General features: G+C 37.7%; 1 protein-coding gene across 2 annotated transcripts; it reads right to left on the bottom strand.

Annotated features, from left to right (window-relative positions):
* Positions 1-942: 942 nt before the first annotated feature.
* Positions 943-12,156, bottom strand: LOC149012094 (uncharacterized). 2 transcript variants are annotated; one of them, XM_089160007.1, is made up of 7 exons: positions 11,970-12,156; positions 10,751-10,872; positions 10,588-10,650; positions 3,081-3,193; positions 2,821-2,899; positions 2,273-2,538; positions 943-2,056 (listed from the first exon to the last, which is right to left on the bottom strand). In XM_089160007.1, exons 2-6 carry the CDS (start codon positions 10,802-10,804, stop codon positions 2,386-2,388), a joined length of 462 nt encoding a protein of 153 aa, XP_089016133.1. In that variant the 5' UTR covers positions 10,805-10,872; positions 11,970-12,156; the 3' UTR covers positions 943-2,056; positions 2,273-2,385. The 2 variants fall into 2 exon arrangements, with proteins under 2 accessions (XP_089016133.1, XP_089016132.1); XM_089160006.1 differs by having other exon boundaries at positions 2,285-2,538.
* Between the last annotated feature and the right edge of the window lie 4,094 nt (positions 12,157-16,250).

The raw sequence follows: 16,250 nt of genomic DNA, 5'->3' as shown, positions 1-16,250 counted from the left end.
TTTATCACTGAGTTCAACATGTACATTAACATTATCACTCCAGCACATCAATAAGCCACCAGCTTTGCCTACAGGAGGAATACTAAAGAAAGAATTGATTTTTATCCTTCTGCAAAGCTTAACAAGTTTTTTATCTGTACACTAGGTCTCCATCAAAAAAAGCAGGTCAGGCCTTAAATTCTTGGAAATGTTCTTAAGCTCTCGAACTGTCGAGGGATTTCCCAAACCTTGGGAGTTCCAGCTGAGAGCTCTCATTGTATCCCGTGGTGCTGTAGACTGGGGCTCTCCTCATACATGGCAGATGGGCTAGGTGGGTAATAAGCTTGGGTTATCTCAGTTGATATAATATGAGGGTGAATAGGTTATGGACTTGAAGGGTTATGGGTTAGAGATTTTTGGGTCATGTTGGACATTTGTGGGCTTTGCTGTGAATTCATGAAGGTTGGTTCAAATGGGCTTGATGGGCCATGGACTATTTACAAATTGATCGGTTCGGTCAGAATTTGAGTTAACGGGTGATTTTGCAAATTCTAGTTGGGTAAAGATAGCCTTTAGGTTTAAGTTTTAATGTGATTACCAAAAAAAAAAAAAGTTTAAGTTTTAATGTTCAGACGTTGAGGCATTAATGGTTGGTAGGTGGTTCTTTGGAATTGGTTAAGAAACAGTGGGGTTGGTAAAGAGCATTTAAATCACACCATACAGATGGAGTAGGAGGTAGCCGGACAGACCGCTGGGCAATCGGATTTTAAACCATGGCCAATGAGGAGTCACTTCTTTACAGATACACACAAAAGAGAAAACAAAGACAAACAAAAGGAAACAGATAGCCCAAAAGAACAGCTCATAAGATCCGATCGTAGGCCACCAAGTTACAGAAGCGGAAACTAATTCCTTTTTTGGGAATCAAATCCATGGAAACCCAGCAAAAGCCTTACTCAGTTACTCTCTTGGTGATACGGTAAAACTAAGCAGTTCAGAGCAGTCATCGCCACACATGCAGCCGAATAAGACTCTAGGAAGTTCAGAACTTTACCAGATTGTTGCCGGAGCAGGTGGGTTCGAAGTTGGGACTCATGGGCTCCCGATGAACTAAGAATTCATGTCCGAGCTCTAGTTGACTGCAAAGATGGTGTGCGATCATGCTGCTACCATTTCTCTATTCTGGGTTCAGATTGTTGCCGGAGCAGGTGAGTTCCGTCGGAAGGGATTATCAATACGGAAGTTAGCTGCGAGTATCTGACCACACTCAATGGTTACTAAGTTCTTTTAGTTCTGAAATCTTCTGATTATGGAGGCAGGTTAAAACTCAGATACATGCAAAGCTTACATGGCAAAGGACTGAAGCCAAACCTTCCATACATACATGTTTGGTGTGTGCTTCAAAATGGAATTACTCTCCATGATATGAATTGAAGTTTAGTTTGAGAACATGTACACCGACAGTTCCAGAAATGCAAAGAAACATTTGAAGTATAGTTTGTAGCACCCATTTGATATCAAAGAAATGTTACTCAAACCCAAGCAATTTTTATATTGAAGATGAAAATATCAAATACTAAATTTGTTGACTAAATACCAACCTTTATTGCTCCAAGCGAACTACAACCCCTTGGGATGGGCAGCTTCAATTTAGGACATGGAACAACAGAAGCGAACAGCAAGGATGACAATGATAAGGAGGTGTAGTTAAAATGAGTCCCAAAAAAACATTTGACAATTGAAGTGAAATAAACCATCATACAAAATGTCCAGAGTTTGAAATTCTAGGGAGACAACCGGCTGTGAGTTATGTTCGTTTTATATAACTTGCATACTTGGGATAATCACCAAAAGGTAACAGACGATCCTCAGAGATGGTCTAGGAAGTAACTGATTCCAGTGGGGGAAGTCCAACACTACACAATGGACATCGAGCTGTAACATGGATGCAATCTGGAGCCCCTGATAACGTGTTGTGATTTGAACATCTAACTGCGCACTTTCCATCTGAATCGAATGGCACGATCCTTTTATGTACAAGGCAAAAAATCCACCTTCCAGGATTTATGAGGCACACCTGCAACAATAAGAGCATTGTATCAGTGAGTTCATTCCACTGCCCCATTGGGTTCACTGTTGTTATCATCAATCAAACAAGAACACAATTAAGGGGCAACGCAACTGGAATGGAACTATGGAATGACAACAATGGAGAATCTGGTGCAGCTTATACAGAAAATAAAACAAGTGTTTATTCACTAAAACTTGTCAATTCATATCCACAGAGGAATACCTAAATACTGACCAGAGATGGCATTCCACAGCATATTTCTTTGGAATAGATGATCCGCCATGTATGCTAGTAACTGATGCAGTCAATTTTTTGCAGGAGTATAATTTGGTTCTTCAAGGTAGAGGACTAGCCAAAACTTCCAGATTAGGTGCCTTTTGCTGAAGGATCCATAATATTAATAACATAAACGCATAACAAATACAGCTAAAACACACTAAACCAATCTCAATAATGCTGAAGGCAATACATCCATTTTGAAAACTGGCCTGCAAAATCATATAAATTTGGAGTAAGATCAGATTTGGATTTAACAGACTGGATAGCAGATACATGCACACAAAAACCTGATTCTAATACATTAACAAAAACCAATTTAAATTTAAACACACATTCAGGAGCATGCACACACACATACACAAGCCTGAAGTTGTCTCAGTTTGAGGCTGGCTAAACCCAGTGTTGAAAACACAGAACATGTTCTGGCAGGCCGCACTTTCAAGCCTATTAAACAAGATTCGGAACCTCAGTGAAACCACAACGAAGGATACCTTTCGCTGGATGTGAACGACTTTGCACTGCATCTTCGGCGGTTCGCTAAAGGCACAAATTCCATGTGGATGCACTAACCTATAAGAAATCCAATTTCAGCAGGTAGAAACAAATTATGTAGAAAGTACATTAAATCAGAAATCTGCTATTTGAAACAAACCAAATTAACTATTGAAGAAATCCTTTTGATCAAATATTCAATAAAAATATAAATAAAAACAAAAGAAGGAAAGAAAGAAATTGTAGGGGGGAACAGAACCTGTTCGTTATGTCCTTGGGGAAAGTAAACGACCTTCTCCCCAATGCAAGGAATTGACATGCTGGGGCGAGCACATTTGTGCCACAATGCAGCATGAAAGTTGTTTGCTTCAGCTGAGGTTAATATATAAGATTATTGCATAAGAGCAAATCCAAAGCCAAATAATAATTGAACCAAAAAAGATAAAGCCATGTTCTCCATTTTGATGAATGGGATGAAATCCAAACTACACAGGATGTATAACAGGGGAAAAAGCAAAAAACAGATTTCCATTTTCATCAAAGTGAAAACTAACAAAAACCTTGAGAGCTCAAAACAAATCACAACTTGAAATTGCACAAAGAAAAACGAAACTATATGAAAAACAAAGAAATGTTTTCCAACCTCACAATCTAATAATAATAAGGTATCTCACGGAGCACTCAATCTGAGACTCCAACATTGTCTACACCTCCGCCCTCACACCCAGATCCTCCCCCCCCCTTATACGTAAGGACTATTACATCCCTTTCACTCTCACTCTCATTTTTTGGCAATTACTCGTTCTGACCTTCTCACTATCATTCTTGTATAGAAAAGAATTTCACACTCCAAGAAACACGTTTCTCCTATTTTGCTTTTGTACACCTCTGAGCAAGCTTGTCAGCAGCATAGTTGTCAAAGCGTCCACCTAGGCGGCAAAGCGGTTTTTCAACCGGTTTTTTTTTTTTTAATTGCTTAATTGACGACCAATCTGCAAAGGAACTCCAAGGCCCAAAGTGACATAGAACCTATTTTTTGCTCTAGGGCGCTGCCCCCACACCCCCTCCAGGAGCGAGACCTCGTGCCCGTCGGCAACAGAATGTGAAGCATAAGCCATACTCAACATCAAGAATCAATGAATCAATAAATCCCTAGGCAAACATTTTGACAAGCATGGTTTGATGAGATGAACTTATGTTTATGTTCTTTTTTTGAATAATTTTTCATAATTATGATTCTTGAATGCTTTTTTTTGGATGAATGTGACTATTGAATATTTGTTTAGCTTATTATAGAAAGTAGTTGTATTGAAAAGTAAATTAAAAGCAGTTATATTGAAAAAATTTGACCCAACTGCTTCGGTTGCCTTATTGCCGCTTTGTCGCCTAATTGCCTAGGAGGAGCCCCAAACGGTTTAGTCGTCTTGCCGCTTTGACAACTATGGTCAGCAGACATTTCAACCATATAAAACTCTCATAGCCTTTAAAAAACTTCTATTTAGTGTTTCTCGAGAGGAATAGATACTCTGTTAGTTGCATCCAATTAAATCGCCGATTTTTAATGTCATTTTTCTTGAAAATTCCTTAAAAAGGGTCTTAGTGGTGGTGAAACGTTAAGGAAATTTTCTTAAATTTTTTTTTAGTCAAGTCAAACTTCTTCATATTAGGCACATAATTATGAGAATCAATAACCCATATGGTGCTAACACCCAGTACATTAGTAGCATGTCCTTTGCACGTTGGTCAAGTTTTCATTTCATGAATTTTAACCATAATTCAGATCTTAGAAATGATGTTTCTCAAAATAGAGGTGTTACTACATATAGTTAAACCCCCCTCAAGGGGTATAGATGATCCTATTAAATGCTAGTCTTGTCAACTGATTAAAATGATCAATTGAAAAGGGGGGGGGGGGGGGGGGGTTGAGTTGGACTAAGTAGTCAAGAACCTCTTTACAAAGAAAACGGTTATATTGCCTTCCAATGTATGATGGTCTTTGATGTACTATTTTCATGTATCTCTATGTTGGTTGCACAAAAAAATCTATATACACTTTTCAAATAAACATTGCAGGTGAGAGACGTGAGACCACCACTGTGATTAGCTCAAGAGTTTGTTGACTCAAGTCACTGAATTAAAATTTGGCAATAAAGGAGACCTCAAATTTCCTTGTCCTCTTGTCTTTTCTAACATAACTCATTCATCCACCTTTTACATTCCTACAGAAAAATTCAAATATCCATGAACTCTTAAGATGTGGATATGTGAACAATTGAGATTAAGCAGAATATTTGATTAAAGAAGAAAAGAATGCCACCAGTGATAGGCTTGTGGCACGTGAATATGTGTGAACACATTTGTACACAAGTTTACTGCCCTACCCATGCATTTTCATGGACACAGCAAGGAAAACACACACTAAGTTGTGTTTGGGTAAAGTTGCATGCCATAGCCCATCACTGTGCACATGTTGATGAAAAAACAAAATCTCCCCCGGCCGAAATCCTAATATGGACCCAAAGCCCAACCGAGATGGTGCAATAGGGGCAATTTGGTCATTTTCCCCATTTAGTTAGTTAAATATTTTAGTTTCATAATTTTTATCATACCAAATTGCACCGACACCCCCACTTTATGTTTAAAAAGCACAGAGACCCCAAAATTGGATTTTCATTGGATATATTTGTCCAATTTATCACTGAAAATATTTAAGACACTGTTTATTATAGAGATATTTTTTAAAATAAACAATGATTTAACAGTTTTCAATGATAAATTTGACAAATATATCCAATGAAAATCCAATTTTAGGGTCTCTATGCTTTTTAAACATAAAGTGGGGTGTCAGTGCTTTAAGGCCTCCATTTTGGGGTGCCAATGCAATCTACTCTTCTTAATATCGATTTTTGGAGTCCAATACTGTTTTTACTTCCTTGTTTGAGTCAGTTAAGTGAGTTCTAGTGCCACTAGGAATCTATTTTAAAGATTCCTTGTGAATAATTAGGTCTTTTAGTACAAGTTAAATTCCTTAAATTGTGTCGTTGTTATTGACTTAAGTGTAGGGCAGATCCTAGCCTATAAAGGAAACCCCAGTTGAGTCAGTTTTTATTTCCTTGTTAGAGTTTAAGTCTTTTTTCCTTGAGTAAAGGCTACAAATAAGCCACTCATCTCATTCTAAGGATAGACTGAATTGAATAAAGAATTGACTCTTGTGCAAAACAAGTCAACACTCATGTTCCAGCAGAATTCTTTCAGTCACAGCACCCTTCTCAAGTAAGTACAGCATGCCATCCCCCTTCCCTTCCTCCTCTCTCTCACTTGCAGACCTCCCCCACCCCTGCCCTACCATCACAACCCTAGGAAACCCCCTGCCACCATTGCAGCCCCTAGAAGACCTCCCCCACCTATCACAGCCTCCAAGAAACCCCCTGCGATCATCCCTAAGCCCCTTCCCCACCCCTCTACCTTTCATTGCTCTCTTGGCCCCCTCTCTTTCCCCTTCCCTGACTTGCAGCAAGTCTGAAAACAGAAAACAGAAGAGAAGAAAGAAAGGAAAAGAAAGATTCAAGAAGACTGCCCAAGATCCATTCAAGAAACCTAAGAAACTCCTCCCGTCCCTTTTCATCATCCCTAAAACCTCCCCCGATCACTCCAATACCACTTCTGTTAAATCCTTTTCCTCCCAAGATCAATCCCCACTATTCTCTTTCAATCCTAGGGTGAGTTTTGGCATCTCAAAATCATCCCATGGGAGATTGTCAAAACCCTAACATCTCACAAGCACTACCCTAACCCTTCCCTAGGTTCCTTGTGACCTTACATCATCCCATTAGATTCTTGTTAAACCTTTGACATCCCAAAACCTACCCATAGCAAATTCTCCATTCCTTCGGATTTTATAATTATTTGGTGGTTCCATAAAGAAGATTCAGGGCCAACCCTAAATTCTAGGGTATTATTTTGAAGAATTCTTAACCCTATAATTGGGTTACATCACAAGTGCATGACATTCCCAAATATCCTTTATTAAATAATTGTTCTAAACGTCATCCTTTCAAATTCAATGACTAAATACATAGTCAAGTCATTCAAACTAGCATCTTCCCATCCAAATATTATACCAGTCCAGATATATGGTGTCAAACAAGCCTAACTTGACCAAAACTTGCCCATACCCACTCTCAGTCCAATCCTGCCTCTATCGGATTTTCCAGAATTGATTTTAGTAACTCCTTGCCCTTGGCTAAGGTTGGGTGTGACTTAATCTTACACCAAGTCGAACAATACTTTAATTGGTACCCTAGAATGGAAACATTACCAAACATATACTTAGAATCTTATCTCATCAACAGATCCACTTGGAAAAGTCAACAGAAATTAAGTATTCTGCAAATGTGTTTGGATGCTTGGGATGAGACAATGTTAGTAAAGGCCAACCCAATCTTACCTAACCCAATCAACACCAATCACAACTAAGTTAGGGTAAGAATACACTTGATCAAACCAAGGATAGGTTGAGAGTATATCAGGTCCCCGACTGGGTTGGTCTTCGATTAGGTAAACATCCCAAGGGTTGGGCCAGGGTTAAGTAGGCCTGACCCAACCCTATGACAATTTTATGTGGATTGAGAAATTACTTTCAAATAAAGGAGTGGACATATGGGATTTACATATTTTGGACATTTCAAAGTTCAAACTCGGCGAGGAAATGGCATGATGATGTGGGCAAGGTAGATAATATTAACGGTGAAAGGGATGTGTAACCTGAACAAGCCCTAGCATAGAAAGAGAGCCTGCTCCTCTGTTGCTCCTCATTCTTCAACGCCGTTAACAACAAAACAGCATCACATCGTCAACAACAACACCATCAGACTAATTACCGATTGCTCACTTTGCAAAGCAATTCTAGATCATTTACTATTTACCTTTTAGAACTGTCATTTTAGCTATCATATAAATAGTGTTTACCCCTTTCCCTTGTCCTAGCTTATTATAATGATCTTCCTATTTATTGTTCTCCATTGCTTCTCCCACAACTTTCTTAACTTCATTTTTGGTGAACTTATACCTCTATAAATCCTCTTCATCCTTAGTCTTTTGCCATTTCTTAAAACTAGCTTTCTCAATCTTAATGGTTGTCTAAACCTCGTCATCCCACCACTCTGCCCCTCTATGGAATGGTATTTTCCTTTCGATTCACCTAATACATCTTTAGCAACCTTTATATTTCCTAATACAAGAAGTGACCTTCCACTTCATATTAGTGTCCCCCTCAAACTACCACTTTCCTAGTTTCACTACTTCGGTAGTGAAGGTTTTTAGAAATCTCCACTTAAGCTCCACCACCTTAACCTGAGGCAATTTGACTTTATATTTCTATGAGTCAATAACAAGTATCCCCCGTAGTACCTTACTATCATGTCACTTCCACATTCTAAAAGTAGTACAACTCCACCCCTAAAATTGAGAGTTAATTTACAACTTTAAAGAAGGGACCCTTCTAACCATGTTATATTCATCATAAAATCAATGCATTTTACAATTCTAAGCCTCCTACCTCCTCGTAACACCATCAAGCACCAATCCTCTGAAAAAACTTAAGCCGACATCCTCCTAATCCTCATTTGTCATCCCAAACCACGCCCAACATTATCTGGGGATCCTAACATTGAACTACCATCACAACTAGCTTTTCACCAATTTGATGAAGAGCTATTAAAGGAGATGAGGGTACAACCAGCATTGCTTGTATTACAAGCATTTATTTTCTTCCTAAATCAGTAATTTAGCCAACCATTTAATAAGCCAGGCACCATCTTCTCCATTTGGCATAACCTACCCACTTATTCAATTCAAGCTTAGTTGTCACCAAAATAACAATGGCTAACATTTATGTATTAATTCAGTTTGAATAAACTTTATTACTTGTAATGACATATGAATTTTGAATCTCTTGGAACATTTATGCATGCACAATATCCCCACCACATGCACGACTGCTATAGCATAACTTCATATTATAATCTCTCCATTGTGAACTCTACGTTATGAGACTTCATAATAAGGCAAATGAATACTTCCATGGAAAAACAGTTCACATGAATAACTAGGAGAAGCTAATTTGAACACTAACACCAAATACGAGCAATATCATATAGCGGCAAAAAAGCACACATCGATGTGTCAGGTTCCCTTTTTGCTCTAATTGGGGTAGGCTTACTCAATGGACTACCAACACATAAGAATATCTAGTGCCTATCTTTTGTGCAAAATTGAGAGAGAAATAGAGGTCGAAGAGAAATAACACAGATTGAGTACAGCAGGACTTCAGATATTTCAGAAGGAGAGATTGAGAGGGAGAGCAATGGCTTACAAGAGAAGGTAGAGGAATTGAGCACATGGGAGAGGGGAAATATGTAGGAATGCAAACAAGGGATTAGGTACCACAGTGTATACTGATGCAGAATTGTACATTGGCACATATTATAGGGTACTTTAGTTCCAGTTTCCCATCCTGTATTCTAATCTAGAAAAGCCACTGGCCAGTCATGTTTAGAGGGAGAATAATAAAAACCCGCTAATCCAATGCAAGAATTAATATCAACAAGTAAAATAACAATGATAATCTGGTTTTAACGGCGCCAATGATGTACCCAGGCCCAGTCCCAACCCACCCCCACCCCCCAAAGAACCACTGCAGATGGGCCCTAGAACGAAGCGCAATTGGCGCACCAAAGAACTAGCCAAATGCCCTAAGGGGTATTTTGGTCATTTTACACCCCTCTTTGGTGTCTCATGAAAAAACAGTAAGATCTTTTGTCCTATCAGGAGTCTAGATCTACTTTCCTTTTTTGAATTGATTATGTCATGGTCAAGTTGTTGAAGAGTTTTAGTCCAAGGGACATGGTAATTACCCTTTATGATCGATTTCTCTGACCAATTAATTATCCATTAAGTAACCCTTCTATAAATTTTTAATTTAAGATTATGTGACTATTTTTTGGGATTTTCATTTAATACAATGATAGAAGAAAATACCAGTAAAAACATTAGAAAATTAAAGACTAAGAAGAGCAGAAGAAAATTTTCTAAATTCTCAAATGTCAATCCTAATCCTCACCAATAAAATGGTAAAATGTCAATTGGTAGTTGAAAATCCATCCAAACTATGTTCAAACCCATTTAGGAAAACTGATAGGATATCATTTGAATTCGTACAAGTATAATAGAAGGCGAATATGGTATTGCCACCATCCAATCTCAATCAATTCGTTTACATCCCTAGTATTTTTGTTATGAAATATTTTCAGAACCTATGATTCAAAAGTGGAATCTATAGATCAAGGAACAGGCCAACAACCAGTCAATAACCAGCCAACTTAAGTTTGAGAAAAAAGAATCAATTCGGTTGAAGTTGAAACCACCAACGTTGAGGTTGAAAGGCCCAAGAAAGAAATAAGAAACTCAGTCCTGGTTAATTTTCTACTATATCTTCTACTTTTTATTCATTTTCAAATTTCTAATTTATTCCAACCAATTTCATCAGGAATTCTGCTAAAGGTTTTGCAAACAATTATGAAATATCTGCAACAAGCACATCAACTGTTCCCAGTTTGTTCATGCACATCAATAGATGGATAGACAGACAGTAAATATATGCGTGTGTGTATGCACATATGGAGAGAGGGAAGAGAGAGAGAGAGAGAGAGAGAGTATATAAATTTCAATTTAAAATTCATTAATTGCATGCAAAGGAATAGACAAACCTTTAAGTCTCCTGGTAAATCATTAATCCGATATGTTTGTACACCCTCGATGTCATCATTAAGCTGAGATGGAAAGAAGACTATCACTTTCATGCATGACAGTATGACACTGAAATCACTAGATGGAGCAATGATTTATAATCTCTTTAATAAGAAAAATCACCTTTCCATTATAAGGCAATAGAGTAGATGCAGATTTTTCTATTGGGAACTCCATATCAACAATAACTTGGATGAACCAATTAAGTGAAGGGTTTGGTTTCACGGGTGCTCACCATACAATATCTGCAAGAGAAATATTACAGGATAACTTTTGGAACCTCAATTATAGTATAAGGGTTGAATCTTATGCTAACATATGAAACTCAGACAAGTCTCAGAGGATCAACTGTTGAGCATAAACATGGATATTTTGCCCTTCCAATGGACTCCTTCCTGCATGTAGCCTTCTTTGATATATGGACCCACTTCTAATGTTACAGTTATGATCAACGCCACGTGGTAATCTTCAAGGTGCAAGGACACATTGGCAAGATGGAATGTAAGATAACAAAAAGGAAACCAGCTTAGCAACCTATTGTGGGGCTCTAAATGACACATGAATAAGTCCAACACAGGATTAAAGGAAATTACAGGTCATTCTAGTCTTATGAGCAAATAAGGCATTGTCTATTCATTTTCCCTTGACTTAAACACAAAAGATTCCCCTACAGAATTCCGTCAGGCAAGATCATTTAACAGCTAGGACTAACAAAACGGCATACAAATGTTGTTCGGTATGGGCATGTTCTAAATGATAAAAAATGAAAGGGGATGGTCAAAAATGGGTTGTAGCTAATTGAGAGTAGCAAAAAAGCTAAAAGCTGAAAACGGACAGTTAAAGAGTCTTAGACGTTCAAATACGAACAATAGGTGACCAAAAAGACAACATAAATCTATAAATTCGATCTAATTTCCTGCATCCACATTTTAAAACAACTAAAACTACCAAAAAGAAGGCAGATGTTGTCCAGATTTTTCAGTCGATGGAACGATATGCAACGCAGGAGTAGACTCCCACAGACAACAGACTTAGAAAAGGCCCGCAGGCCCTCGAAATCCAAAATTTTGATGAACTTCGTACACAAAGATCAAAGCACGCCAACAGAAGTTTAATCAAATTCCCATGTCAAAATTCCGAAGTTACAGAAATGGGGGATAGAGTGGTTGTGGATATTCAGTTTAGAATTTTATTTAGGTTTTTGGCTTGTAAAACCAGGCAAAACTAGAATATTCAGAAATTTGAAACGTTAGGCAAATGCTGAAAGGATGTCTATGATGATCCGAAGATGAACAATAATACTTAAGCGACAATCTGGAAGTACAAACTACAAACCACAAACCTGAAGGTATCTGTAGCAGTGTAGTCACAATCTGAAGGAATGAGTGCTTTAAGAATCTAACAAATTTCGCGAGTGTGGGGGAGCTCTAAGCAGTCACAGGCCTCGAAGCTACGTACTGGTTGATGCTGCTTAGGGGATTCATGGAACTTCCGCCGTATAGAATTGGCAGTAGGCCAGTAGCCCTCCGGAGAACAGAAAATATGAAAAATTGGAGAAAGATGGTTGGATTTAGGGTTTTTACATTTTACAGCCAGTTAAATTACAATTATGCCAGGAAGATTAAGGTTATTTACACTGCGAAAATTACGATCACCATCCTTTATAGCCTCCAAACCTGCGTTGCAGCGCTAGAACCTAGAGCCCATGCCCATCACAATTTCGGATTCTTCACGTGCATGGGGAGAAAATTCCTGGGGTAAATGATAGTACCTCCTCTCTTATTTAGTTAATGACATTCAAATTCATTCTTAGTTGGATAATAACAATTACACCCCCTCTCATCTAGTGAAAATCTCAAAATACTCCTATTTGTTAACTTAGAGTAATACCTTTGCTATTATTAAAATGATGACAAGATCTCAAGTCCCTTCCAAGATCTCCCCCACAAACTATTTAAGAGAAGAGCATAACAAGAAATAGTGCCAACCAAGCATGTTTGAATGTTAAGAGGGCAGCAAGGAGGATGCAACAGTGAAGGGGTAAATCTCAAATTCAATACAATACATCGGTGGTAACCTTCTATGTAGAGATAATAAGACCACGGAAGTCTTGAACACCCGCCGAAGCTATAGCAAGGAAGAAGAAGTCTTTCCCCCAAGTACAAACACCCAACTCCCAAGAGGCACGACCGAAAGCAACTATGGGAGTTGTTCATGACATACATTCCTCTTTCAAATCAAAAGAGAACTAGACTCCCAAAAAGGGTGAAAACTTCCGACATTAGCTTCGCTCCTAGTTTGCTGCAAGTTCTCTATGGTTTAGTCTGGTTTATGAAGATCGTTCAGAGATATAGTATCGGGAGTTGATGAGATATTATTTTGTTTGTCATAATCTACTTCTATTTTTCTCTTGTGCTGCTAATTGTTGTATGTTTCTAATAAGCTTATGATGGTTTTAAGCATTATTAGTTGGCAAAAATCGCATGCATTACCTTGTCAGGCTTGTATTAATGTGTCAGTGTGGTCAATATATCAGGTTAGTTGTAAGTTCGCATAATAGAATTGATGCTTTTGAAATTCCCTAAATATTTAGCTTCATTTATTATGATCTGAGATTTGCATATTTGGCATTTATTTTATGTAGACCTATGGTTGAATATGTGCCTTTTAATGTTTTTATTTTTTTAATTGGTTGCTATTAATCAAGATATCTAGATCTAATAAATTTGAATGCTGCTTTTTAAGGGTTAGCTTTCTTATCCAAAACTCTCCCCCCTCCAGGATTGGATGGTCGTGCGCCGCTATTTTTTTGGTTTGCCAACCCCGGTTTCCAAGGCTTTACCCTGACTAATCCGGTGTTCGACCCGGGTCACACACCTGATTGTGGTGGGTGAGTCTCCCAGCAGGGATTTTTTGCATCCACAAGGTTTCGATACCGGAACCTTGCTTAAGCGGACCAAGCTGCTTACCACTTGGACCAACCCTCGTTAGTGTGCACTGTTGTTTTTTATCTTGAATTTCCAAATTCCAATTATGAGGTTTGAGGACACGCTTTGGACTGTCAAAGCATATCTCTATTCTTCTCTTGAGTTTCGATTAATTCCCTCAAGTTTGCTTCCCCTCTTGCTTTTTGTCCCAATCAGCTTTCCTTTGGCCTAGGCAATGATCTATTCTTTCCTTTTGGTTCTCGAGCTCCTAGCTCAATCTCTTATCTGTTGGTTGATTTGCTTCCTCTTAGGGTTGGATTGAGTTGTGGTGCAACCATGGACCGACATGTCGCCCGATTTTGTGCAGGGGTTCGATGAAAAATCGACCCCCTATTCCAAAGGGTGTTTGGAGTCATTTTGACCTGAAATTTGACATGTAGCCTAATTTGAGGCCAATAAACACATTAGGAGTGTTATTTTGACCTAAAACATCACCTAAACTAATGTTTTTAATCGACCCATGTCTTACTGTATGCGGGCGAAAGTTGCGAAAGTAGAAATCTAAAAACTCATAAAAACCAAATCATCTAAAATCTACAATTCATTGTACAAGTACATAGAGTCATTCAACCATATAAAATCTCGAACTCTCAATTCCAAGTATTGTGCCTAGGTGGATTGAACTCCTATGACTTAGACTATCTCTATTGATGCTCCCCCAACAAACTCACATACCGATCCCATCTCATACGATACTGATAGTGCTCCAGATACAAGCATCAGGTGAACCATCTTAGACCAGATTTGTGCGCTTGGTTTGATTCGAATGGTTTGCTCCAGTTCAATGGCTTGAACCATAAGGAATATAGAAGTAACTTCTATATATTGTTCCACTTCTCTCCAACTCTGCTGAAGAAAATGGTGGGTATCTAGCCAGCCTTTTATGAAATTTCAACTGTTGGAAAGCTAAAACAGTTTTTGGTGGTGACTACAAATGCCTTTGATAGGTGTACTGTGTTGAATCCACTAGGATCTATATGGTTCCTATAATAATTAAATCATAGTTATGAATATAATCATGAAAGTGTAGAAATAAATACTTGTAGTGCGTTCTTGTTGTAGATCCTCATTTTGCTCTCCTTGAATCTTCCGTAGCCTTTCACTCTTTAGAATCCTTCGTTTGAGTGTATGTGGAAACAACCTCAAACCCAAATGTATCGTGTGACGGCTACAGGGACCCAAGAAGTTATCTATAATATAAAACCTAACCTTTAACCACTTTCACAATAATAAAGGTCAATAATACCCTTGAATGAATATGGGCCCAAATAAAGGGACCACCCACAAAACCCAACAATCTCCCACTTGGGCTACATTAACACAAGTACATTTACCTAAGTATTTGGTCATAATGCCCATAATCCTTCATCACTCAAAAACCTTGTTCAACCAACAAACAATTAATGTGAACGACAACAAGAGATGCTCCTCAATATACGAAACACAACTATCTATCATTACAGTCTTTAACAACTTGCTGATATGAATCCTTGGGGTGTATACAAGAGGTAAATAATGCAAAACCTTATGTGATCACAAAAGCATTCCCTCTTGTGGGTCATTTCCTGATCAATGATCAGCCTACCTTAGATTACCTCATAGGTAGAATACTTAGATATTATAATTTGGCAAACCATTATTGATCCATCTAACATTAATATCTGACTTTAGCAAAATCGCCAATTGGCATAACCGCCCATTAGCAAAAACCGCCTATTGGCATAACCGCCTGTGGCAAAATTGTTAACTAGGATTTAGGCTAAATACCGTCATAAATCAGAACATTGGCTAAATACCGCCATAAATCAAAACCTGACCAGGATTTAATCTAAATACCGTCATAAATCTGAACATTGACTAAATACCGTCATAAATCAGAACTTTGGCTAAATACCGTCATTGTCATTAAAACATTGGCTAAATACTGCCATTGTCACTAGAACATCAAATGTAGCAAATATAAATCTACATTATTTACTATTAATCGTTACACAAGATGAAAACGAGAAAACCATCTTATTAATTAATAAATTTCATAATGAAGTCAAAGAATGTTGAATAAAAACAAACAACAACTCCTACAGAAAAAGCCTTAGTAAGCGGAAAACATTTTGATAGTACTTTAAATGACATATATAACTTATCAAAGTCAATCTTAGTCATTCATTTATTAATAATGACAAAAAATATATACATTACCAAATAAGAAAAAATTACCATCATGCTGGTAAGAGTTGTCGACTGTTACTAAATTTCAACCTTTGGGTTGAGAATGCACTAGTCCCCTTACAATTTGCAATTACCGTGGGATATATGACTTTGAAAGTGCCAAAACCTTTGGATTAATGGTACTTCCAAATCATCATATTCCTTTAAAAACATGTGCATAAAATACTTTGATAATGACACCTTTGAGTGAACACCATCAATTTCCTATAGTAATTATATATATACATTGGACCACAAAATACTAAAATAAATTTATATTTTACCATTTTGTTGGATTCAATATTATTCTATCATAATATTATGTAATCCTATTTGAAGATAATTTATAATGAGATTCTTTTAATGAGAAAACAACTATGCACATCCAACGTAGATTGTTTCCATATTCTAGAAACTTTTATAAAGCA

This window comes from Hakea prostrata, chromosome 6 (assembly GCF_041222555.1).
Source record: "Hakea prostrata isolate BN-2017 chromosome 6, UWA_Hpros_2, whole genome shotgun sequence".
Lineage (NCBI taxonomy): Eukaryota > Viridiplantae > Streptophyta > Magnoliopsida > Proteales > Proteaceae > Hakea > Hakea prostrata.
This window is presented reverse-complemented; position numbering and strand designations above follow the sequence as displayed.

Coding starts and splice junctions, on each gene's coding strand:
- LOC149012094 (XM_089160007.1), bottom strand. CDS start 10,804: ATGGAGTTCCCAATAGAAAAATCTGCATCTACTCTATTGCCTTATAAT. Junction 10,651..10,750: donor TATTGCCTTATAATGGAAAG/GTGATTTTTCTT, acceptor TTTCCATCTCAG/CTTAATGATGACATCGAGGG. Junction 3,194..10,587: donor ATTTACCAGGAGACTTAAAG/GTTTGTCTATTC, acceptor TATTAACCTCAG/CTGAAGCAAACAACTTTCAT.